The sequence below is a fragment of the Lacerta agilis genome, chromosome 6, assembly GCF_009819535.1.
Source record: "Lacerta agilis isolate rLacAgi1 chromosome 6, rLacAgi1.pri, whole genome shotgun sequence".
NCBI classification, from domain to species: Eukaryota; Metazoa; Chordata; class Lepidosauria; order Squamata; family Lacertidae; genus Lacerta; species Lacerta agilis.
Window position 1 is genome coordinate 16516124 of NC_046317.1, and position 26221 is coordinate 16542344.

The 26221-nt window shown below is 43.9% G+C and overlaps 1 protein-coding gene across 3 annotated transcripts in view; it reads left to right on the forward strand.

The window, feature by feature from the left end:
* CAMSAP2 (calmodulin regulated spectrin associated protein family member 2) overlaps positions 1-26221 on the forward strand; it is a 77911-nt gene that overhangs the window by 20614 nt on the left and 31076 nt on the right. For all 3 annotated transcript variants that reach the window (XM_033151445.1, XM_033151446.1, XM_033151447.1), the window contains 2 exons: positions 23393-23554; positions 24068-24151. In XM_033151445.1, the coding sequence (XP_033007336.1) occupies positions 23393-23554; positions 24068-24151 (246 nt within the window). The remainder of the gene's footprint in view (positions 1-23392; positions 23555-24067; positions 24152-26221) is intronic.

The following is a 26221-nucleotide window of genomic DNA, read 5'->3' on the forward strand; positions in this document are numbered from 1 at the left end:
CGGAGAATTTGTAAACGTTCATACTAAGTGATACATCTACTGTACTGCCATTCTCTTCTTTCTTTATGTGGTCAGGTTATAAGTGAAAGCTGATGAATTGCTTCTAGGTTGTTGTCCTGTGGATTAATTGAAGTAGCTGTTGACTGAATTATCCCTGTACTTGACACATATACCTACTAATTCCATTCTAAGCCCAGTGATCTGGGGTATTTTAGCTAATTAAAATAATTATTTATTGAGTTTTAGTAATGATGATTATTTTCTATCATACATCAAGAGGTTGAATGTAGTCTGGAATGTCCATTCTTCTGCTGCATGCATTATGCTGTGTCTGATAGGGTTTCTTGTAGGGTGGAGGAAAATCAATGTGAGTTGTAGGCTTCCTTCTTTGGTGTGTCTGAAGCAAAGCAAGGAGTGCTGGATACTTAGGTTATGGGAAGTGCCTGAGGCTTGTCTCCCGACTAACCTCTTTCCCACAAGTAAGAACAAGAGTAAAATAACAAGGCAGGAATTCAAAGCAGACAGGAAAGGACGTCTGGGGTTGGAGAAAACTTTGCTTGACACTAGTGTGTATTAGTGACCTTTTGGCTTTTTCTGTGCTAATAATGATGTTTGGACAACTGCTACCAACACTTTGCACATGGGAATTTTTGCCTCTTTGTCCAGGTCCTTTAATTCAAGAACCCTGTTGACAGCAGCAGGCTAAAAGCTGTTATCAGGCCTGTGTGTTCCACAAAATTAGGCACAGAACCTGAAATGCCAGAGTACCAAATCAAGCAAATTAAATGATGTTTGCATGTATTCATTCACCATGTATAGTGCTGGTGCTTGGATGCAAGTTGTCAGAATACTTTTGCTGTCCTCACAGTGGACTTAGGTGGGCAGTAAAGACAGGCAATACTAGATTCTTAAAGTGGATGGGAGAATTATTTTTCTTGAAAGAGCAGGATTTCCTTTTCCTCATTCCTAATATTGGAAGTGTTGCTGAAATGGTATGGGACTTCTAGTGTTTTGTTTTGTTTTGTTTTGTTTTAGCTTTGGTGTCTATGCAGCAGTAAAGCAGTGTGTGAGGTGGAGAAAGAGATCCATATTAAATGCTTAAGGGCTACTATATTTACCAACCAGGATGAAGCATTGCTTTTTTTAGTTGTACACTAAATTTTTTCTAATCTGGATTTTGCTAATCTATTCTGTGCACAGAAACTTGGCAGCTGCTCTCTGTGTCTCAAGCAAGGTTTATGTCATAATGGTTAAGTGCTTTTCCGCAGTTTTAAACAGATTTGCCTTGGGAAGAGAGAGGTCAGAAACATGGGACTTACTCCCCACTGTCCTAGCTTGCTTTCGATACTGCAAATTTAAGTCATGCAGACACCAGGGATTGAGCCCCTTTCGCCATCCATGCCCCCTGAAAATACCTGGGAGGAAATTCCATTAAGTTGGGCATAGCCACTGAGATGCCCTTTCTTGTGTTACTGCCCTCCTAGGACTTTCTACAAATGGAACAAAAAGCAGGGCATCATTCCCTGCTGATTTTAACACACAGCTTGGAAGATATAGCAGGAGGCACTGCTTAAACACTTAGAGCTAATGTGGTGTTGCGGTTAGTGTTTGACTAGGACCTGGAGACCAATGTTCAAATTGCTGCTCTGCCATGAAGCTCACTGGGTTAGACTGTCAGGCAGGGACTGGTCAAGCAACCTTGAGCCAGTCACTGCTTCTCAGCCTAGGCTACCTCAAAGGGTTGTTGTCAGGATAAAATGCAGAGGGGGAGCACTACGTGTGCTGCCTTGAGTTCCTTCAAGGAATGGTGCGATAATAATGTAATAGTAAAGTACTTGGATCCTAAGTCATTAGGGCTTTACATGCTAACAGCAAAACCTTGCTTTATTTCAACCAGTCTCTCTGCATGTGCTCTTTTTTCACTGGATGAAGAAAGAGCATTATATTGTATGATCAGACATATCTTGTCTACATTTTGTTTTGGGGATCAGCACCTATTTTTTTTAATAAAGCCTATCTGAGTTGTACGATAAAGCACTTCATAGTACCTGTCTTGGAATTGGCTAGCAGTTAATGCTTTTATTAAGTGGGATCAATTAATAAGTCAATGAATAAAAATGCCCTCTTTCTTATATGGCTATTTCTTTAGCTCTGTGTCTTTCACTTAACCTTGTTGTGTGTCTGCTTGCAATTATGGGGAGCAGGAGGTGGTGCCTGTAAAAATGGTTAATTATTATTCAGCACTATGCAGCCTGTACTGTATTATTCTCTAATCAGAAAGAGTGCATCCTCGTGCTGGGGACTAGACCAAAACACAAATGCAGATCCTTTCCCTGAGCCCTTTTCAATGCATTTTAATCAGTATTTTTAAAGCAGATGTATATGGGGTTTTTTTGGTGTCCTGTTGTGTATGGGAACCAATAGGAGCTGTTCAACCACCTTACAGGGTCCGCCTCCTGGCGCGACCTAGCCAATTACAGACGAGCTTGGTGGGTGAACACTCCTATGGGAAACAAGTTAACTAACAGAGTTTAGCAGCAGCTAGCCAGTCTGGCTCGGGCAGGCTCACAGGCAACATGGCTGTTCTTGAAGTCTAGTTCTGTTTTCAATAATAAAGGACTTTTGGAACCTACACAGCCTCTGCCTCTTGTTCCAACTGAGTATGCAACACTGGCGACGAGGATGGGATGCTTGCCCAGCCAGTTTTAAGGCCTGAGTTGTAGGCCTGAGTTGTAGGCCTGGATTTGAGGCCTAAGTTGATACTGCAGCACCGGCCTGCCACACACAGTGAGCCTGAGTTGGAGGCCTGGACTTGAGGCCTGAGTGTCACTGCAGCACCGCCCTGCCGCTCAAAGTGAGTGTGACATCCAGTCACGCTGGACTCTGCGGAGAACTCCGGTGGCGAAGAAGGGTCAGCAGCTCCTTCGGAATCGACCACCACCACACAAGCGACAGCTCAAGGTACGAAAATGGCCGCTGGGCTGACTAGGCCACCACCAGACTTTGACTTGAGCCATTCCGAGCAATGGCCTCAATGGCTCCGCCGAATAAAGAGCTATGTTCGGCTTCAAGGGTTTACTAGGGAAATTGATAAAGTAGATGTGCTTCTCACCGTGCTGGGAAGTTCTGCCATCACCTTACTGGAGGGTTTGATGGCACCTAAGAACATTGAGGACTGCTCTTTCGATGAGCTAACAAAGGCAATGACAGGGCACCTTGCACCCCAGCCGTCAAAGAACCACCGCCGTTACGATTTTGCCCACAGAGAGCAACAAGCGCATGAGTCAGTAAATGAGTATATTGCTGCTCTCAGGGAAATTGCGATGTATTGTCAATTCACTAACCTGGAGGAGCGTCTGTTGGAAAGGTTCATCGTTGGCGTGCGAGACAGCCATCTCCGCCGCAAGCTGCTGGCGAAAGATGACATCACGATGGCCACAGCCATGAACATGGCCATGGCTTTCGAGAAGGATAATGCCCACGGAAGGGCCCCAATTTCCCGAGCAGAAGGGGGGACCCATCGTGTTCAGCGAGACTGTTCATCTTCTGGCGATTCCCCCGAGGATGTCCATCGAACCCTAGGCCAACCCGACCGCAACCGCCGCTCCCAAGCTGCGCACAAGTCGAACCAGCATCAGTCCAACCCACACAGCACCTGTGCCAGTTGTGGAGAGAACCATGATCGTAAGACATGCAGGTTCCGTGACGTCACGTGTCGAGGCTGTGGCAAAGCCGGGCACATCATGCGTGTCTGCCGTTCAAAGAACGCAGGAATACGACCCAGACAACGCGTGCACGAGGCCCTCGAAGAGGTGGAGTTGCAGTCAATCTCTTCAGACAGGGTATATCAGTTTCCATCCCTGGGATCTAATAAGCTTAGGGTGCAAGTTAGAATCGAGGGAAAGCCGTGCAATATGGAGCTGGATACCGGCTCATCGTATTCCATAATATCGGACAAGACATTTAGAGAGCTTTTTCCCAAACGGCCCCCACCTCTCCGACCAGCCACTGTGGTGTTACGAGACTTCCAGAGAAATATAATTCAGCTAAGGGGTATGGGCACTTTCAAGGTTCAGTTTAAGAATCACATTAAGAAATTGGACCTCATCATAACTAAGGGGCCCTTTACCAGCCTTTTGGGTTTGGCGTGGTTTGGCCCGTTAGGCTTAAGCGTGTCAGGACTAAATCAAATTTCACCTGGGACAGGATTTGAGTCAATCTGCCAGGAGTTTCCATCAGTTTTTGACGGAACCTTGGGCCTTTACAAGGGACCCCCGATCTCCCTACAGATCAATCCCATGGTGCAACCCATTAGGGTCAAGGCTCGTAGAGTTCCGTTTGCGCTCAAACCCAAAATTGAGGAGGAACTGGACCGTTTAGTGGCACAGGGAGTTTTAGAGCCGGTTACATCGGGCTCATGGGAAACCCCAATTGTCACCCCGGTTAAACCTGATGGCTCAGTCCGCATTTGTGGTGACTACAAGTGCACCCTGAACCGGGCCCTGCAGGACCATGCCTACCCGGTTCCAATAGTGAGCCATGTATTGGCCAACCTGGCTGGGGCCAAGGTCTTCGGAAAACTGGACTTGGCACAAGCGTACCAGCAGCTACCCGTGGATGAGGCCACAGCTGACGCCCAAACAATAGTTACCCATAAGGGCGCCTTCAGAGTTAAACGTCTGCAGTTTGGAATCAGCGTGGCTCCAGGAGTATTCCAGAGTCTAATGGACCATCTTCTTAAAGGCATCCCTGGAGTCACGCCGTTCTTCGACGATGTGTTGATCGCTGCGCCGTCGAGGGAGGACTTCGCCGCTAGCTTAAGGACAGTGCTACAACGCTTCCAGGCGGCAGGACTTAAGGTCAAACAGAAAAAGTGCCTATTGGGAGTGAACAGCGTGGACTTCTTGGGGTTCCGAGTGGATGCAGACGGCCTCCATCCAACCGAGGACAAGGTGCGTGCCATTTGTGATGCCCCCGCCCCTAAGAACAAGGCAGAATTGCAAGCTTTTTTGGGACTCCTCAATTTCTACCATGCGTTCCTGCCACACAAGGCGGCAGTGGCCGAGCCCTTGCACAGGCTTTTGGACAAAAAAGCATGTTGGGTGTGGGGCCCACGACAGGCAAAATCCTTCCAAGGGGTCAAAGAATTGCTTATCTCTAATTCGGTGTTGATGCATTTTGATGAAAATCTCCCAGTTGTGTTGGCGTGCGACGCTTCCCCGTACGGGGTGGGCGCGGTTCTGGGCCACCAACTATCGGACGGAAGAGAAGTCCCAGTGGCGTACTTCTCCCAAACCCTCACACCAGCAGAACGCAATTACTCCCAGATTGATAAGGAGGGTCTGGCAGTGGTTAAAGGAGTAAAAAAATTTCATGACTTCCTTTATGGCCGGCCCTTCACTATCGTGACAGACCATAAGCCTCTCTTGGGACTCCTTGCCCCCGATCGCCAGACGCCTCAGACGCTCTCCCCTCGGGTTCTGCGTTGGTCCATTTTCTTGGCCGGCTATCAATATTCCTTAGAGCACCGACCCGGAAAAGCCATGGGGCACGCTGATGCTCTCAGCCGCTTACCGCTGCCCGAGAATGGTCCAGATCCTGCTCCGGCTCACCAGATAATGCAACTGGAGGACTTACCTGACCAACCCCTACATGTGAAAGACGTGGCTGCTGCAACAGCGAAAGACAGGTTGTTGGCTCGTGTTGCAGAGTGGGTGGGGAGGGGTTGGCCTGAAAAGCCAGGACCAGAATTCTCAAGCTTCACAGCTCGCAAAGACGAGTTGTCGTCACACAGGGGGTGTATACTGTGGGGTAGCCGAGTCATAGTTCCCCCCTCACTTAGGAGAAAGGTCTTAGAAGGTTTGCACGTGTCCCATCCGGGAATAGTCCGGATGAAGGCACTGGCCCGGAGTTACGTCTGGTGGCCGGGCATAGATGCCGAGATTGAAGGGTGGGTTAAACATTGTGAACCCTGCCAAGTGTCGCGGCCGGATCCCCCCAAGGCACCAGTTCAGTCCTGGGAATCCACACGGTCCCCATGGTCCAGGGTGCACATAGATTATGCAGGGCCCTTCCAGGGCCAACTGTTCCTCATCGTGGTGGATTCCCATTCCAAGTGGCTCGAGGTGACACCGACCTCCACCATGTCCAGTAGGGCGACTATAAACTCACTCAGGAAGTTATTTGCCACACACGGCTTGCCTGACACCCTGGTGAGTGACAATGGAACAGCTTTCACTTCAGCGGAATTCCAAGAGTTTGTGTCTAAGAATGGAATCCGCCACATCAGGTCAGCTCCCTTTCATCCAGCCACCAATGGCCAAGCAGAACGTATGGTTCGCACAACTAAAGATGCGCTCAGGCGTATAATACAGGGAGACTGGTCCCTCCGTTTATCAGAGTTTTTGTTGGCTCAACACGTCACCCCAAGTGCAACCACTGGCCATAGCCCAGCTGAGTTGCTTATGGGAAGGAGGCTCACTACTCTCCTGGATCGCATACATCCCGACAGGGCCTTAGAGCAGCGACCACACACCGTGGAGCGGAAAGCACCTAAGGGATTTGCCCCAGGGGATCCTGTATATGTTCGGAACTATGGGTTTGGACCAGGTTGGGTACCAGGCACCATTGAGCGTTGTACAGGGCCGGTTTCCTATGAGGTGAGGCTGGAGGGTGGACTGGTTTGGAAAAGACACCTCGACCAGATCAGACCCCGGTCATCTCCCGACCCAGTACGGCCAGCGGAACCACAGGGTAGTGCAACAGACGCAGCTGGTGACTTGGCAACTGGGACAAGTGGGGAAACGGAGGGTGTGCCGCCAACCGAGACACCTCAACAGTGCGATCCTGGGCCGGTGCCCACAGCAGCCCCGCAACCGGCAACACCTGCAGAGCCGCCTCGGTTGATGGCACCAATCAGCAAACAGGGACTTGGAGATGTTCCTCAGTCGCAGGTGCAGACTCCGGAACTGCGACGGTCCCAAAGAGAACGTAAACGTCCAACACACCTTAAAGATTTTATTTGTTCATAATGTTTGGAATTTGGGGGGAGGGGTGTTGTGTATGGGAACCAATAGGAGCTGTTCAACCACCTTACAGGGTCCGCCTCCTGGCGCGACCTAGCCAATTACAGACGAGCTTGGTGGGTGAACACTCCTATGGGAAACAAGTTAACTAACAGAGTTTAGCAGCAGCTAGCCAGTCTGGCTCGGGCAGGCTCACAGGCAACATGGCTGTTCTTGAAGTCTAGTTCTGTTTTCAATAATAAAGGACTTTTGGAACCTACACAGCCTCTGCCTCTTGTTCCAACTGAGTATGCAACATGTCCCATCTATTACAATGTATACAAAACCTTAAATTTGTGAAACGTATTCTACCAGATTAAATTATTAATTCCTTCAGCCTATTCAGCAGTAGGATCCCTTTATCTCAAACTGAGTTTAGTATGATCACATTGAGGAAATGATCAGGCAGCGTGCACTAATACACTGCTCATTCATAATAAGCCATTTACACATATTCAGTGTAGTAAGAAATTACCGTTATTGAAGAATGTGTAGTTTAAACCTTGGTAAAATACCATGCTAAGATACTGTTGTGACATTCAACTCTTAATTTGTCTTTAGGTAGGCATTCACATTTTCAATAGAAAAGGTGGCATTCTGCTGGTAGTGTATCCTGAAATAAAGGATTGTTATTATTTTAATTGGGAGGAGGCATGCTGAGCTCACTAGGTGGCCTTTGAGCAAATCATTTATCCTTGCCAACATACTTTACAGCAGGGTTTCCCAAACTTGGGTCCCCAGCTGTTTCTGGACTACAATTCCCATCATCCCTGACCACTAGTCAGGGATCATGGGAGTTGTAGCCCAAAATCAACTGGAGACCCAAGTTTGGGAAACACTGCTTTAAAGCAATCTTATGAAGGTATTGGGTGATATCCAGCAAAGTCATATGAAGAGTAGACCCATGAAATCAATGGACCAAAAAGTAAGTATAGGGGTGTGTTATCTGGCTTTCATGTGGCATGAAACTAAGGTTACACATGGAAAGCTGCTTACTGGGCTGTTCCTAACCTTTTGAAAGGTCCACAGTGGTGTTCCTGGGTGGTAGTTTCAGTTTCCACTGGTTAGTAAATGGCTAACTGCATGCCGCTGATTATAAAGAGATATTAATGTAAATGCTTATATTAGAAATGTGACTGATCCAGATCCCCACACCTGCAGAAGTTGCCCATATTCATTGGAAAGAATAGAATGTGTGTACTTCTAAACAGCAAGGAAACGTATGGGTGAAAACTTGACCCTACACGTATAGTTCCATCACCAGAGGTGATTCAGAACCCCACTTCTTTTCAGCGACAGAAATGTATGGAATGCATGAGTGTTGTTCATTGTGTATGCCACATATTTTCTCCTGGAAGAAGAGGAATGCCCTAGAAAGAAGCAGTTGCACTGACTGTTGCACAAAGTGCATGCTGTACTCTCTAAGTGTTTTGGTACTCACACTCATTTTTCAGCATGATGGGTGTTGCATCTTTATAGATACTATCTTCCACATCCAAAGGGGAACACCTGCTGTCTGTTTTCTGGAAGCTGCCTTGCACATTCTTGAAGCTTCCTTTTTGTTTGGGCAAGCCTATCCACACACAAACACACAGATTTTAATTATCTTTTAAATGCTTTATTTACTTCTTGCTAACTGATTTTTATTGATAATCCTACTAGTTCTTATAAAGTGCTTAGAGGTCTTATTAAATCAAGCAGTATATATAATTTATTAAATAAATAAGGAGGAAAAGTCAGAGCCAGGCCTGGCATCACCATGCAGCATCCTAAAGAAGCTGGCAAGGTGCCCAACCTTGACCTCCTTTATTTCCCCTCCGTCCACCAGTGCCCAGTTCCAGGCAGGTGGGTACTGCCATTTGCAAAACCTGTTGAGTATTGCCACTGTGCAACCCTGCAGGGAAGAGCCCTCTGGTACAGATGCAGACTCAGTACTGGGAGCCACCTCAAACCTGAAGTTAGCTTTGGTCAGACCACTGTCTGTCTAATTCAGTATTGTCTATTCTTATTAGACATGGTTTTTCAGGTTCTCAGGCACAGAGGGCTCTAGGTCAACAGGAGATGCCTGGGGGTAACCTTGGGACCTTATGTGTGCTGTGTCACAGACCTATGGCCCTATTCCTGTTTCCGAGCTATTTCTGAGATGATATGTGTGACTTAACAAATTTAGTACCTCTTTTGGATATTAACGTTGGCGTTATTCTTACTACTTCAGATTTTCACACGCTCTTTAAAAAGTGTGGCTCAGTTCAGAGATAGCATAAAACTGTTGCTTGACGTTGCAAGAATGAGCATGGGGTTCTTGTTCTCGCCATTATGTCACCTTGCACATTCACTTTTGCAGCAAACCATAGTTTGCTGTTGCATTGGAACTGAGAAAGCTATAATTTGCAATATACCTGTAGACTATGGGGAGAAAGGAGTGCAGGGAATTAGAGGCTTATTTGTGTAACACTAAAATCACGGTGGTATTAGAATTAATGAGAGAACCAGAATCTTGTTGCTGCTTTAGGACTGTGAAGTCCGTATTCCTTCTGAGACTTGTAAACAGTTACTATAAGAGCGGTGTGTGTGGTTTTTAAAGGAATAAGGCCACCATATGTAGCAATTCCAACTGGAAGGATTGACTTGTAGGAACCATTTAAATTTGGTAGCTTCTGTGTGCACTGCCACCATAAAGGTTGAAATGGTACTCATGCTGCTCTGTAGGTATTCAGCACCTGTACGGGAGCAAATGTACAAAGCATGGGTTACCAACCTTTCATTGTTACTATTTTACAGCATCTCAATCATACAAAGTCTTGGCATTTTTTTTTGCCTGCACTAGCTAAAAGGCCTACCGGTAAATGTCATATGCTTTTCCCTGTTATCTTGTTAGTGAGGCCTAAGGCGAAGCAAAAATCTGTTAAATCTGTTTTGAGTAATCCAGGTTAAGAGTATGCATTAGGAAGAATTATTACGCTATACTGGATGATTGCGTCTCATTTCTCATTTCTCGGAGGGGCAATTAGCTTTGTTGTTAATGTGAGAATGGTTGGAAGAAGGGGAAGCTTTATTATAATGCCATTAGCACTGAGGACTATCCTTTGTCTAGAGATTACAAAGTTGATGTGGCATTTTTAGCAGAATATAGGCATAAAATGGCAGACCTGTGTGAGAGCAGTATTACTCTGTCTTCCGGTACAGTATTCCTTTTTCTAGGACAATTTGCTGAGCTTACTAAATTGATGTAATTCTATTCATCTGCTGCTATGCTTTGCACAATTATATGGCCATATATCTTGCCTTGTGTAAACATATCCATATCCACTTTTGGGGGCGTTAATCTATTATTTTATTTTATCTATTTAATAAATTTATACACCACTTTTCTCTGAGTTTTGTTTTGTTTTTGAAAGGAAGGACCATATAAAACAGATGTGCCTGCATATGGCTATACTCCCTTACTGTTTGTGTTCGATCAAATTGTATGTTACATTGCTGTAGCTGGATCTCACCAAGGTATGGTCAGGGATCAGTATGGAGAGATGAGTGAGATGATAGGTACAATTCTTTTTCAGGGAAGGAGGAATGGGGCTTTCCTTCACCAGGACAGAGGTGGGTTTGAAAGGGCCACGTGTGTACCACAGTTCTGTTTGAGAGCTGAAAAAGCACAGAACGTCGTAATGGGTTTAACTGTTTTAAAAATTTCTGTCTCTTGTGGCTGTGAAGATATGCTTGGAAATAAGTCAGCAGCCTCTGCTGAAATGTCAGAAGTCACAAAGGTGGCAGAATAACATTTCCAGTAGTTGGGCTGTATTTCCTGTGCTCAGCATTTGTTGCTTGCCCTTCTCTTTAAAGACTGACAAAATAAAAGAGCATGCCAGTTATTCAATTTGCATAATTACACAGGCTGATTAATTCAGAGTTTCTTTGGGATCGAATGCATATAGAATCGTAGCTACCTGTTTTTTCAGGTGAGCAGTCAGCACAATCCTAGGCATAGCTTGTTCTGAAAAAATGTAAAATAATAATTATTATTATTTAGACCAGAGCTTTCCAAAGTGTGTATCGTGACACATTAGTGTGATGGGTGCAGTGTGTGCCATGCAAATGCTGCCCGCACGCCTTCCAGACCTGGAAAGGGGTCATTTGAACCTCCGGTTTGCTAGTAAAACTGAATTACTGTGTCGTGAAATGATGCATGCCTAAAAAGTGTGTCGCCAACATAGAAAGCTCTGATTTAGACAACCACACTTCAAACACCTATGAAGCTGTGTTTCCCTTTTCTCTTGGCTTCTTCATGGGAATAAGGCAAGTTATATATAGAAAATAAGGCACACTTGCTGCAAAGCTACTGGCGGATATCTGCTCCAACTATGTGGCTCTGATCAATAAAGCTATGCAAGCTGAACTGAGATGAGAACCTACCTCCTAATCAGTTACACTAGAATGAGCAGTGCTGTGTTCTTACTGGTGCTACCTGTTTAATATTCCAGTGTATTAGCAAGCTCTGTGTCTGATGTTTGGCTTTCTGAACACACACTGAATTGCGTCATGTAGCTTTATTCTAGATTACAAATCAAACTAGAACAGTAGGAAAGACTGCTCTAGTGAATAACTACAAGGGCATCAGTATCTCTTGATTTTCAATATCCTGCAGCTACATTCCAACATCCTAAGCTTAAATAAATACCTAGGCTTGTGAATGTTAAAAATCTGACCTTCTGTGTGTCAATCCTTTAGTTATACAGTATGAGTAAAATAGTGAAAAGGTCTCCCATCTCTGGGGCCTAATTAATGTACAGTACTCATTGAACTCTGTATATAAGTGAAACTCTGTTAGCGACAGTTCAGTGCTTACTGTAATTAATATATCGGAAAGTGGTTTGCTGAGGGCATCCACCCAAGAAATTTTGCCTTGGTTTTGTTCCCTCCACTCCCATCTCCCCAAAGTAGGAAATACATCGGTCTTCAGTGTCACCACTGTAAAGCTGCAATTAAAAAAAGAAAATCACTTTAATATTAGATATGTTAGGAGATGGGGAATGTATCTGGACTGAGGCGTCAGATGGGTTTGGGATACTTTTAAAAGTCAGTAAGTTACAGAAAGCAAAGTCAAGCAGTTTGTTCTCCCAGTATTCAACATTACCCTAATTTTTCCGCACCAGGACTGGCTGTAGAAATATGGGTGTGTTTTTCCCTGTGTGTTGCATGCAGCACTTGCATGTTAGATCTTTATTGGAGGCCCTGATCTGTTTCCCGCACTGACAGCTGAAGTATTGTAGGGTCAGGGTCTTCTTGGTGATAATCAGAAAAAGCAGGAGGTGGAAGATGTCTAATTTCCATGCCAGAAGGGACAATCAGGGATGCTTTCCCCTTCAATATGTCCCCGTGCTCTGTTGCCTTAAGGGCTATAGCTCAGTCAGTGGAAGAACACCTCTGTTGCAAGCAGAGGGTTCCAAGTTTAGTCCTTGGTGCATCCAGGACCTTGTTCTTGGTGATGGGAAAGACTTCTGCTGAAAATCCTGGCGAGATTTTCGCAGTTGGGGGTCAGGTCAACAATCCTGGGCTAGATGGACCAAGGGTCTGACTGTGTAAGGCTGTTTTGGGTGCCCATATGCTGACTTCCAGGTCAACTCATTTTCAGCATCAGAGCTGAGCTAGAAGAAAAATAGTGGGGTGGCAAGGTTCACCTCTCCTTATCCACATTAATTAATTAAATGCACACCCCTTTTATATATGAATAGCACAGGCATGAGTTAAGAAACAAATACAGCTCTTGCAGATAAGTCCATTTTCATCCTAAGATTTATGAATTCCTCCCCCCCCCCATGACTTGACAGAGCATTTTAAATGTTTAGCATCATTACTACAATTATTAATAATAATAATTTAATTTCTGTAGTGGAGAGATGGAGCATGCCTCTCTAATCGAGGTTATACTTCTACTTCAAATAGTTCAGCACCCTAGAGAGACAAGGCAAGGTAAATAGAACAGAAACTCTTCCAGAGGCCTGTAGTATGTTAATGAGAGTTGATTTTACTGCCCAAAGGAAGCTTTTCCTTCTCCAACACAGGTTATGAATAAGAGTAGGTGAAGGAGCTAAGGAAAGTCGAGATATCCCTGAGCTGTAGCTTAAATTCCTTGCCCTTGCCTCACAATGTTTAGTAGCATTCCCTGAATAAAGCTTCTTTAAAGCAGCATTAACTTCCGGATTCCCAATAAGCCCTTCGTTGTGGCTTTATATCTAATTATCATTTTAAACCGCAAGATACTTCAATGTACTGATGTAACAGTGCCATCTCATCTCCTCCCGCAGTGCTTGAGCTTTTTCCCAGTCACTGGGCCTTCCCTTTCTGTCTAGCTGTCATTGCTCTGCCAGCTTGTCACAGTCAGTCCCTTATCCACTAGATGAGGAAATGTGCAGGTCAGCTTTCTAGTAAATCTGTTAGTCAGCAGCTTATCACTCTGTAGGGTTTGTATTACTGTAATGACTGAAGGGGACACAAGTCTTTATGTGTTAAGTATTTCCCCCCCCACCTGTCCATCTCCACTTCTCTCATGCCACTAATGTGTTCGGTTTTAAGTTGGAGCCTCGGAAATGCCTGGCTGAGACCTCCTAACCTGGATCTTTGTGCAAAGCAGAGTCTGACAGAATCCATCTCATCACTTCCCACAGTTGTGTGGTGCGTGGGGCTGCGCTCTTTCAAAGCCAATTATAAACAATGAGTGCCCTTATGTGGTTGCTCTTTTGCTTCCTAGAAACTTCCTTAAGCCCATGTTCTCTCTAAAATGTGCCATTACTGGATGCACTTTAGAATATTATAGAAATAAAGTACCTTGCAATAAATGAATATTTCAAAATATTCAAAATAAAAGAACCCAGTGTGAAATATATATATATACTCCAAAGATATATTTTGCAGTGTGTGTCTGACCTCCTGCCTTTAAAAATAGCGTTTCCTGGATTTACAGATACACAAATGAATAGTTCTATTTACAAGCTCCTTTTGAACAGAAGCTTATAAAAGCAACTGAGATGAGATACATTTCACTATTAGTGATTTTCAGAGATACCAGCAGTTTTCTAATTTTACTCCCAGCTGAAAAGCTAGCACTGTGTGAGTGCTGCATGACATTTGTATGGCACTGTGGGATGAGTTTTACTGTATTAAGCTTGTTGATTTATATCTGAAATCCAGTCTTGCCAAGAGCTGCTTTATATGTAGCTGTCTCAATCCAGTGAGGCATATATAGCCATAATAAGTAAGCACCAGCACACATCCCTTGCTAGAAGATGAGCCCCACGCAGTCAGTGTAGATGCTGTATTCCTGCCTGATTTAGCTAATGGGACCACTTGTGCATAACCCTGGTCAGCAAATTGTTGACAAAGTCAATTCTCTTTGGTAGAGGAAGCAGGAGGTTGAACTGAGCCCTTCCTGCAAACAACTTTGGTGTAATCACTATTTCTTTTCAAAATGTGTGTTTGGGCTATGTGCAACGTTTTTTGGTATAAACTTTTGATTTGTATCCCCCCTCCCTCTGTGCAGTATACCATGACACTCTTCAAGTCATTTGTTGTCGTTGCTGTTTAAATCCTGAACCCAATCCTGTGATATAGTTTAGGTTGCAAAACAGTGACATGCTCAAGGCAGCCCATTGAGTTCCATGGCAAAGCAGGTACAGTGGTTCCTTGGTTCCCGAATGGCTTGGCTCCCGAACAAATCGGCTTCCAAATGTCACAAACCTGGAAGTAAGTGTTGCAGTTTGCGAATGTTCTTTGGAAGCCGACCATCTATTCCGGATGTCGGCATTGTTTCCGGGGCCAATCAACCAGTTGCCTTGGTTTGTGAATGTTTTGGAAGTCGAATGGACTTCCAGAATGGATTGAGTTTGGGAACCAAGGTACCACTGTATTGGGTTTAAACCTAAGCTTTCCTGTCCTAAGTCTGTTACTGCACACTAGCTAAAGTTACAAAATTGGGAACATCTGGTTGGCCACCGCCTGTGTTTTGATCCAGCAGTGCCCTGCTTATGGATCAGCAAAACTATGTATTGTAGAGGTCAACCAAAAACCCGCAATACCCTCCCTTTCTGTATGTTGCCTTCTCCACTGTGTGCGTGCACACACACTCTTTCTCTTTCTCTTTTTTTCTTTCAATCCAGCAGAAGTACTTCTCTTATTGTGTGTTCATTTTTATGTGCTATGAATTCGGAATTCTATTACACACTGTCTGATTTCAAAACAAGCGCTCTTAAAAAAACAACAATGGTGCTTTTTAATATTGACACTAAATTTTCTCTTTAAAGAAAAGCTACCCCCTTTTAATAAAAGTGCTTTGATTATTTTAAGCTGAATATTAGTCACAGAACAACACTGTGTGGAAGTGATGAAAGTGCATACAGTAACAAAAACAAAGGTTCAGTATAGTCCCCCACCTGCATCTCAAGAAACAGCAGTTGCCATAAGAGATGCTATTAAGAACCATTTAGTTTCCATGGTGATAGGCTTACAAGGTGAAAAGAGAGAACCTGCCAATTTTTGAAACAATTACATTAGTGATACCTCTAGTATATGTTAGAGATGTATGTATTACAGCTCTCTCTCTTTTTGCAATATCTTTAGAATCCTGTGGGTTACAGTCACAAGAGTGCAAATATTTCTGGGAGGTAGTCATTACAAAGTAGACTATCTCCTTTGCCATCCTTGCATACACGAAAGTAGGGTTTCCCAAATTGTGGTCCGTGGGCAGCCAGTGGCCCACTTCATTCAGGCAGCCAGTGGCCCACTTCATTCAGGTGGTTCACAGCATGTTTGTAAAAATACAATTTAAAAGCATCTAGGGTGGTGCTAAACTGGCATAGCAACAAGCAGGACCGGTGCTAGGGCTTCTTGAGCCCTAGCCGAACCACCTTCTGGTGCCCCCCGCCCCCCGCCAAAGCCTGCTTTAGCGGGAGGTGGGGGTGGTGGAGAGGCAAGCAGCAGTTTCTCCGCTGTAGCAGAGAAGCTGCTGCTCGCCCGTCCCGCCCCTCCGCCAAAGCCTGCTTTAGCGGGAGCTGGGTGGTGGTGTAGGGGGCAAGCAGCACCTCTCCGCTACAGTGGAGAAGCTGCTGCTAGCCCGTCCCGCCCAAGCCTGGCTAGCACCCCTCCATTTTGGTGCCCTAGGCAATTGCCTAGTTCGCCTAAATGGACGCGTCAGCCCTGGCAACAAGACCAACAGTATCTGCATGTGCCCCCCCCCCCATGCAGTGGATTAACATGTACTAAAGTGGAGCAGAAGCCCACTAGCAATTGTGCGTGGCAGTTTAAATTCATGGATACCGTCCTTTGAGGGGTCACTTTTTGAGGATTCTCAGACAAGCCACAATCATGCATGTGCGTCACTTGCTAATTTCCTTCTGCGTAATGTGAAACTCCTTCAGTAACTGTCATTCCCATCAAAGTATTGATGTAGATCAGTGTTTCCCCAAATTAAAAAAAAAAAATCCTTCCAGTAGCACCTTAGAGACCAACTAAGTTTGTTCTTGGTATGAGCTTTCGTGTGCATGCACACTTCTTCAGATTAAACAATTAAACAGAAATTCACTCTTAACAATTACAATAAATAATTACTAAACTATGATAAATAAAAATAACTGCAATTCACAATGCATAAAATACCACTATATATGCAAAACCATGTAAAAGGATCAAATTGAGAAACAAAACACACACACAACTTATAACATCTGCTATGAGCCATGTTGCGCCTAGTTCAAAAAAATTCCCAGCAATGAACTTTCTGGTAGATCACTGGTAGATCTGTTTTTCTCAACTAAACATCTGCATTCTGTGCTACCAATATATATGTTAATGTGCCTGACCATTCAATCACATGCATAGCTGGGGACAAATCTCTTTTTAAAACCTGAAATGGGGCCCGTGCTTAGAACAGCCAGATCCTAACACATCACTTGCTTTGCCTTGCTGTGTGATCTCGTGCATCAAGCAATTTTATCCCCAGCCTGGATCTGATATTGGAAGTGGGTTAGGAAGGAAATTGCTTGAAACATAATGAGGGAAAGTGGAAGGCACAGTTACCGTATCTCCCTAAATCTGGACGCTTGATTTCATCAGAGAAATAGGAGAACAGCAAAGATGTGTGAATCAAATATTTGGCCCTTATGGTTATCTTCCAGCAGGATCAAATTTGCTGTAAAACTACCTAGAACTGAGAGGATAATATTTCAAAATAAAATTTTATGAAAGAGAGACAGTGGCTCTTTAATTCAAAAGACGAAACCAGCAACATGTTGAGTAGTATCTAAGTTATACTCAGAGTAGACCCACAGAAATTGACTTACAATAGTAATAGCCAACTTAGTTGATCTCAAAAGTTGATACTACCATGGTTATATAACCAAGAGGGCTAATATTAGTGACTTGTTTATAAAAGAAAGTTGGAGCTATGGCCCAACACTTGACTTGATTGTTAACAAATGTTCTATTTAATCATTGATGTTGCTATATTGCTGTAATCTTATTACTTGGGGCAGGGAATTTCTCTATACTATATTTGCTATATGGTCCATTGTCACACTGGTGACTGAGTGAGTGTGCATGTGTAGAGGAGAGTGGGCAAGTAAATGGGCCTTTTTCTCCCCTGCTAGCTGGGTGACAATGAAAAAAAATGATTTGGAGGGTGTTAAAGGAAGGCCTGGGTGCACAGGGAAAGGCCAGATCCCCCTGGCCACCTTCTTCCCCAGGTGACCTGGAGATCTGTTGCTGCATCACAAATGGCCAAATAGGATGCAGAAGGAGCAGCACAGTAATGAGAAAGGTGGTCAGAAGGGGCAGCTAGCCTGCAGATCCCTTGCTGCCATTGATGCCACTGCATCTCAGGCATTGCATGTGTCAGTAGCATGTAGGGTTAGGGAGCATGCCTAGGGATACCCGCCGAATTCTTAGGCTATGCCCAGCCTGCTCCCTGTGCTGACTTCAGGGACAGGAGGGAATTCCCAATGTGGGCAAAGGAAGAGCAAGCCACTCACTTTCTGCCACTGCACGTTGGCCTACTCTTCAACCTGCCTGACTGCTGCCCAGTATAAAGGTTTTTTTTGCCAAGGTCTTAGGGTGGGTTGGCTAGGTTTGGGGGTGGAATGGAGGGTAGGTGTGGCTGGCAAATGAAGCAAGCAGGGGTGCAGCCCCTAGTGTAGAAAAAAATGTTGAGTTAAACATGCATCGTTGTACTTAATGCACTGCTAGATTGGTCAAGCTATAGAATAATTAATGGCATTCTGGATGTTATTGTTCATCAGCCCCAGACAACATGGCCAGTGGACAGGGATGCTTGCAGTCCACCAACATCAGGAGGGCTACAGTTTCCCCAGCCTGATCTAGGGAATCTCATTCTAAATTAAAAATAGACATTTTCTATTTCCAGTAATTGTATGCTTCATGGAGAAGATTGCAAACAACATAAATAAAAAAAATAAGATTTCAAAACTTGGCACTGTGTACAAAATAATTCCATGAGACTTAAATAATAGTATAATTACCCTTCTTGCTAAAAGGAATTCCTGTGAATCTGTCAACATGCAAGTTCTGCAATTAATCTTTTGCAAGAGTGGAATTTGACTCTTTGGGTTTATTGTTTACAGCATAGAACACCACATTTTTCAGTGTGTGTTACTTCATGCTCATTGTTGTTTGGTGTTCTTGGTGGCAGTATGGGGAGGGAAAATATTTACCTAATTGACTGATAGAAATAATTACCAAATTGGTTACTTTATTAGGAAGGATTTCTGTTTATGAAGCTTGAATGATTTGGTAACTTAGGATACCACCCACCTGGACTCAACTGACCATAATAAGCCCCTTTGTAGTGCAAATATCCCCACTTACTAGTTCAGTCTTTAAAAATTGAGGGTGGCCCACATAATATGCTGTAAAATATGTTATTTGTCTTTTGTGAAGATGAAATGCATGTAGCCAGCTACAGCATTATCCAAACTACTTGTGCCTTATCTTTACATTGACCTTCAAGAACAAATGTTCCCTTGAGGCAATCTTGTGCAAGACAACAGATGCATAGGCATTTATCCACATAGCTCTTTCATTTGCACATACAGATAATTTAATGTGTACGCATGCAAGATTTTTCTGCATTTAACATTTATTATGATTCGTACATTACATTTATACCCCACTTTTTCTGCAGAGATCTCATGGTCACATTCATGGTTCTTCCTCCCCTTTTTATCCTCACAACAACCATCTGAGTAGGGTTGCCGCCTTTGGTCTGGCAAAATACAGGAAAGGACGGGGTGGGGGATTGCATACCTTGCAAGTGTCCCAGACCACGACATCCCATTTTTTTAATCACATTTTTTTTTATCGTGAGAACACAACAGCCATTTTGGTTGCCATGATCTCAAGCGATTTTGCAGTGCAATTCCCCCCCCCCCAAAAAAAGCATTTAGAAATATTATGTGTATTCTTTCTTCTTTTTCTTTCTTGGGTGTGCCTAGGTTTATTCTGGGAAGAAAGCAGTTAGTGAGGCAAGTAGCCACTTGGCGAGCTATTCAACAGCACTGGCCAGCTAAATGGCAGAAAGAACCACACCGTAACTCTCCTGGATTTCCGATCAGATGGAAAAGCATAGCAAGATGTTGCTGCCAGGTGGTGAGGAGAATTCTAGCAAAAAACCTAACCAAGTGGTTACATGCCTCATGCTAAGTTAACATATGACCAGTTGTTGTTGCATTTGCACTGTGCGGTCCTCAGTTGTGCCTTGTACCTGCACTTCCTGTAAGCAGCAGGAATGCAACCAGCCCAGAGGTCAAGTGAGCACCACACCAAGTGCCCTACCACACTACCCACTACTAGAGTCGAGGCTGGAAGAGACACAGGTTTCTGGCAAGAAGGAGGAGCAGCACCAGAATCCCCATCAGTGCTCTAACACAGTGGTGGCCAACTCCCAAGAGATCTCAATCTACTCAGAGTTAAAAACTGGCAGTGATCTACTCCCTTTTTGGGGGGTTCGGGTCAAAGTTCTTGAGTTTTTTTAGGGAGGAGGAGAGCCCTGTTTTGGGGGGGTTCAGGTAAAAGTTGAAAGTTGTTAAGCTTCTTTGGGGAGCCAGTGATCTACCCATGATCTACCACAGACGTCCCGTGATCTACTGGTAGATCACGATCTACCTGTTGGACATGCCTGCTCTAACAAAAGACTAAGTTTGACCAGGAAGGAGTTAACCAGGACTATTGACTGTCTGGCTCCAAAGCGCCTTCTCTGATTGCATGGAGCCCGGACAGCCCCATGGTTTTCCCCGGAGCTGAGGGCGATGAAACAATAGTTGAGATGGCTAGAGCGCCGGTGGCAGAAAGCTCATTCTGAATCAGACCAGACACGTGTTAGAGCTCAACGTCGAGCCTACCAAGTGGCAGCGGTGACGGCGAAGAGGACCTTCTTCATTGCCTCTATTGCATCTGCAGAAAACAGCAGTGGGAGACTGGTCCTAAATGGGGTAACTGTGCCCCTGAAGGACCACGTGCACAGCCTGAGAGTCATTATGGACTCACAACTGTCCATGGAGGCGCAGGTTAATTCTGTGTCCAGGGCGACTGTCTACCAGCTCCATCTGGTACACAGGCTGAGACCCTACCTGCCTACGGACTGTCTCGCCAGAGTGGTGCATGCTCTACTGCAATGCACTCTATGTGGGGCTACCTTTGAAGGTGACTGGGAAACTGCAATTAATCCAGAATGCGGCAGCTAGGCTGGTGACTGGGAGTGGCCGCTGAGACAATATAACACCGGTCCTGAGAGATCTTCATTTGCTCCCACTACGTTTCCGAGCACAATTCAAAGTGTTGGTGCTGACCTTTAAAGCCCTAAATGGCCTTGGTCCTATATACCTGAAGGAGCGTCTCCACCCCCATCGTTCAGTCCGGACACTGAGATCCAGCGCCAAGGGCCTTCTGGTGGTTCCCTCATTGTGAGAAGTGAGGTTACAGGGAACCAGACAGAGGGCCTTCTCGGTAGTGGCACCTGCCCTGTGGAATGCCCTCCCATCAGATGTCAAGGAAATAAGCAGCTATCCTAATTTTAAAAGACATCTGAAGGCAGCCCTGTTTAGGGAAGTTTTTAATATTTAATGTTGTATTGTTTTTAACATTTGATTAGGAGCCACCCAGAGTGGCTGGGGAAACTCAGCTAGATGGCGATTCGAACCGCCAACCTTCTGATCAGCAAGCCCTGGGCTCAGTGATTTAACCCACAGCGCCGCCCGCATCAGTTAAAATATCTAGTTAATGGTAACTTGCAAATCATAGTATAAATCCTATATAGTTGAACTTGGATTGCCTTGACTCAAATGAGTATTGTCTTGTTTTGAAATAAAGCCTTCAGAGCTAATTTGTTAATACCTTTTAATGTAAGTGTACCTTTACCATGTGTGCTGCAGAGAAGACCTGGCAAACCTTTACCATATGTGTACTGTGACAAAGATTGTGTGAATGAATGTTTGAACAAGATTCTTCTGTGCAAAGTGATTTAATTCCCAAATAGCATGCAGCAAACAGAGGAAGCATTAGCTATGGTGCTTGAGAATAATTGTACTTCAAGACTCAATAAGCTTCTTACCATGCAGACCTAAATCTCCAGCGTGGCTGAAGCTTCTGGAATTTGCACAAAGTAAGCAGTAATTACAGGAGATTTTGGAGATTATTTGGCAGATCAAGTCAAGCCTAACTTCAAACGATCCAATTGCAGCTTTGTGTTTGTTTCTTTAAAAACAAAAAAACCTTTCGTACTAAATACTTAAAAGTGGAAACCTGCAATAATTCATGGTGGGAGGAAAGGTTGAGCAGAGGGTTGCATCCCATCCTTTTGCTCTTACTTAGTCAATCCACAGGTCTCAAAAGAAGCTGTGTGTACACAAGACTGTGCTAATCAAATATCTAAATCAGAGTGGGGGAGTCTGTGGCCCTCCAGATGTTGTGGACCCCCCAACTCCAGCATTGCCAGAGGTTGGAGAGCATGGAAGTTGTGAACAACTGAAGTGTCTGAGGTTCCATGTCCCTGTTCTAAATGCGCTAAGAAATCGACAGTCCTGTTGGACTGGCAAGGCGGAGACACAATTATGTCTTTGTGAATTGGTCTCAGGAAGCAAGTTGCACAGGGACAGAGGCATGCTTAGGGTCCCTTGTGTCCTTGGCAAGAAGCTGCATCACCCCACGCCCCCACCTCCCACAAAATCGCTTTACTACCATAGCCACATTAGAAATTACTACATTTTACGCGATCCATGTACTTGAAGCATCTGGAGTGAGGGCGAGGCAAGAAGCAAGGGTAAAAAACAAAATCAAGACCTTATACCAACCGCTCAATATTCTTAGTGGAGAGGTTACCTTAAGCGATATGTTTGAATGTTGAATGTGTAAGTGTATGTCTAGAGACAATGGATAAAACAAACGCCATTAGCTGTACACTGGATAAGTGTTTAATGATTATTGTATTTGTTTAAAAAACAAGTGTGTGTGTGTGTGTGTGTGTGTGTAAATTTGCACGCCTTTGTGCCGTGCTGAGAGAAGGACAGGAAGCTTCTCCTGCATTTGATCTTGCTGCAAAAGCAGGATCGCATCACCACACACATATATGTCATACACTCCTTAGTCTGATAGGTGATTTTTGTGTCCCACACCTGCCCTGTGCTTTCCAACTCCTAGGTTCGCCTCTGCATGGGGACCTGCTTGCAACACCACATTTATTTGGGCCCAGGAATTCCTAGGGCTACTGGAATAGATGCAATGGCTGTTGCGCCTGCTAGTTCTGTGGATAAAACATCTCTGCAGGAGAGGCTCATGTATGGACAGGAACTGTCTCAAAGTCACACAGTGAGGTTTGTGGTTGAGTGGGGATTTGAACCAAGGTCTGGCCCAGTCCTAATCCAGCACTCTTAACTGCTACATCATTTAAAGGGTATAATGCTTAGAAGAGTTGTTCAGGGGACTGTTGAGAACTTAGAATGCTCAAAATGCTATTTTAATGCTCAGTACCAAGTGGTACCAATGTTCCTAAAGAGCCTCTTTCATAGGTAGCTGCTGGAAAGAGTTTCATATTGGTGCTCTTTGCTAAATTATTTGAGGGAGATCTTACAGTATTTTATCTTTGTGCTTTTAGATGTGCTTCTAGTTCATTAAAATATATTTTAAGACCATTTACCTTGCAAAATATTACTTTTTTGTCTTAAGCAAATGACATCCTTCAGATACACATCTGCTTAAGAAAAAAAAACAAAGCAGTGGTTTTAATTTTTGTAGACAAGTAGTCTCAAAATACCTGTGACAACATCTCTTTGCAGAGTGCTCATTTGGCAATGATTGACACCCTTATGATGGCGTATACAGTCGAAATGATCAGTGTTGAAAAGGTGATTGCATGTGTGCAGCAGTATTCTTCCTTCTTCCAAGCTACCGATCTGCCCTATGACATAGAAGATGCTGTCATGTTCTGGATAAATAAAGTAAGGCAATACTACTAATACACTCTTCATATAACATAGGATATTAGTTTTCCTAAGATGATTATGTGGGGGTTATTGTTATTATTTATTATGGTATGTATTTTTGTGTTTTTATATTGTAAACTGCCCTGTGATCTTCAGATGAAGGGCGGTATAAATAATAATGTATTTTCTGGCGTATAAGACGACTGGGCGTATAAGACGACCCTCAACTTTTCCAGTTAAAATATAGAATTTGAGATATACTCGACCGCAGATTCTCCACCTGGCGTATAAGACGACCCCCGACTTTTGAGAAGATTTTCCTGGATTAAAAAGTAGTCTTATACGCCAGAATATACATTAATAATAAATCTAACTGTACTATCTTGAAAATATTTATGATTCATTACATAATGAAATTACCGGTATGTCATTGTGTCTTTTATACATGCAAAAAGTATTAAATTAGTTGTCCTTTTCATCTCAGGAAGAGCGCAAAATTCATTGAAGGCCTTTTTTTTGTCATTTTAGGTAAACGAACACCTAAAAGACATAATGGAGCAGGAGCAAAAACTCAAAGAACATCATAGTGTGGAAACTCCAGGAGGTCAAAAGGTATGTCTAAGAAATGCACTAGCATAACAAACATCCCAGTACAGCTGCAACCAACTTTCCTTTTTGAAATATATTTCCCAACAGCTGTAAAATTGCTTTTTGAATAGAGGCTTAAACATCAGAGTTCCATTTAGACTTATTTCGCTTACCTGGCTCCGTTTTGGTGATATCAGGGGAAATTCTGGGAGAAACTGAGCAGAAATTTTGCATTTGGTACAAAGGAACCACAAAACACTGTTACTGAAAACAATGTAGGGGTAGGTAAAAAAAAAACTTTGCTCTGTGTGTGCTATGGATTCAGCTCAAAATGTTGCCCTAATGTGAGAGCAGAATGTAGCATATTGAGAGTGGCCACCCTCTGCACAGCCCAACTTTCAGCCCAGCCCTAAAACCTAATGTAATTAGGCCTTTGTGATAGTGTGCTAATGAGAACAGAGGTTGTCCTCTGTGAACAGGAGTCATACATGCCCTTCAGGAAATATTGGTGGGGCTGGTCCTAGGTTTGGGCTTAGTGTTTCCTGGCAGTAGCTGCATAATGATGTGGATTCCCCCCACAGAGAACTTTCATTTTTAAATTACTCTGATCAATCACTTATTCAATGGGACATTTTCTTCCAATACAAATAGCTTCAAAGGAACAACTTCCATCATGACCATGGCAGAGGAGGAAAGTTTAAATTGTCCTTCCCCACCTGTTGCAATATCAGTTTTCCAACTCCACCCCCCAACAACTGCTATTTGCATTAAAATGTTTACGTTTAATTCAAAGATGCATTTAAAATTCCATCTGTTTGGACTGAAGTAATCTCTTTCTTAGAAAGACTATGTCACATTGAGTTTATTAGCTTCTAAGGTGTTAGAGGAGTTTGTATATTTACACAAAATAGATAAAGTGAAACATTTATTATTAAAGATAGTGCTGAAGGTAGAGATTTCCTTGCTATACCTGCTTTTTGATTGCCCTAGATTATTACTCTTGCACAAGTTCTCTTTCAAACTAGTGAAAGAAGTGAAATGAGTTGTAGGAATAGGGAAGCTAAAGGGAATTCCAGGCAATCAGAGCCCATCAGCTCTACCTGTTTGGGTTCTTTAGCTGCCCCTATTAATTAAAATGGCTTTTATATGAAATATAAAAGAGTGTGGTGACTTCTCTTTCCACAGAGAATTGTAACTTCAAGTGTTTGTGTTTTTTAACTCAAGTATTTAAATGATGCTAAACTCTTTCACCAGATCTAAATTACCAAGTAATCTAAAGAGTTTATAAATTTTCCCTTATTGCACATGGGGTGCATCAGAGCTTACACAGCAGGTATGATAGTGGCCTGTTACACCAGCATTTCTCATAGTACTTCTGGATGACGTCATTCATAGCACCCAGGTGCTTGATTGAGTCAGGGGTTCCCTAGCACATATGTTGTGCATGATGAGTTACACTTTGTGGCAAACACTGGCACCACCCATGGACACCCAGTTGTATTTGCAGTCTTCTCTTGGGATCCAGGAATCCCTCCATCTCAAGAGGATGTGTGCTGCCCTTCCTTGCTCTCTCCTAAACTGCGCCACTCACAGCTGTGCAGCCATCACATTAGGTTTCTGCACCAGTTTTCCTAAAGTTGCTGACATAGGCACATAATTGCAGCTGTCACTTCTGATGACTTTGGTCTTCCTTTTTTTGCCCTGTCCTCCCCCTGTCCCCAGTTTGTTTTCATTGTGTACGGGGGGGGGGAGCTAAATTATTTGCTTCACTGGAGACTGTAATTAACTGACTCAGAACTGGGTCAGGTTAAGAAACACTAGTGTGTTAAGTCATACCAGTTCATAGATTTATACCTCCCCGGTCCCCCATATACACTGTGATGCCGTGATTGGAGGACCTTGTTGTGGCTTTAACCTTCACTTGGATTTGTAATTTTTCACCCACCCCTCTCTGCCCAGATTGGAAAGAACTGCAGAGCTGCTTTCTGCAGTTGTTGGAGGCAGGTATTCCAGCCAGCACAGCCAGTGGTTGGGGACTTGTGGAAGTTGTGCTTCCTCCCCTCTTTATCTTTCATATAATTGAACATTCATATT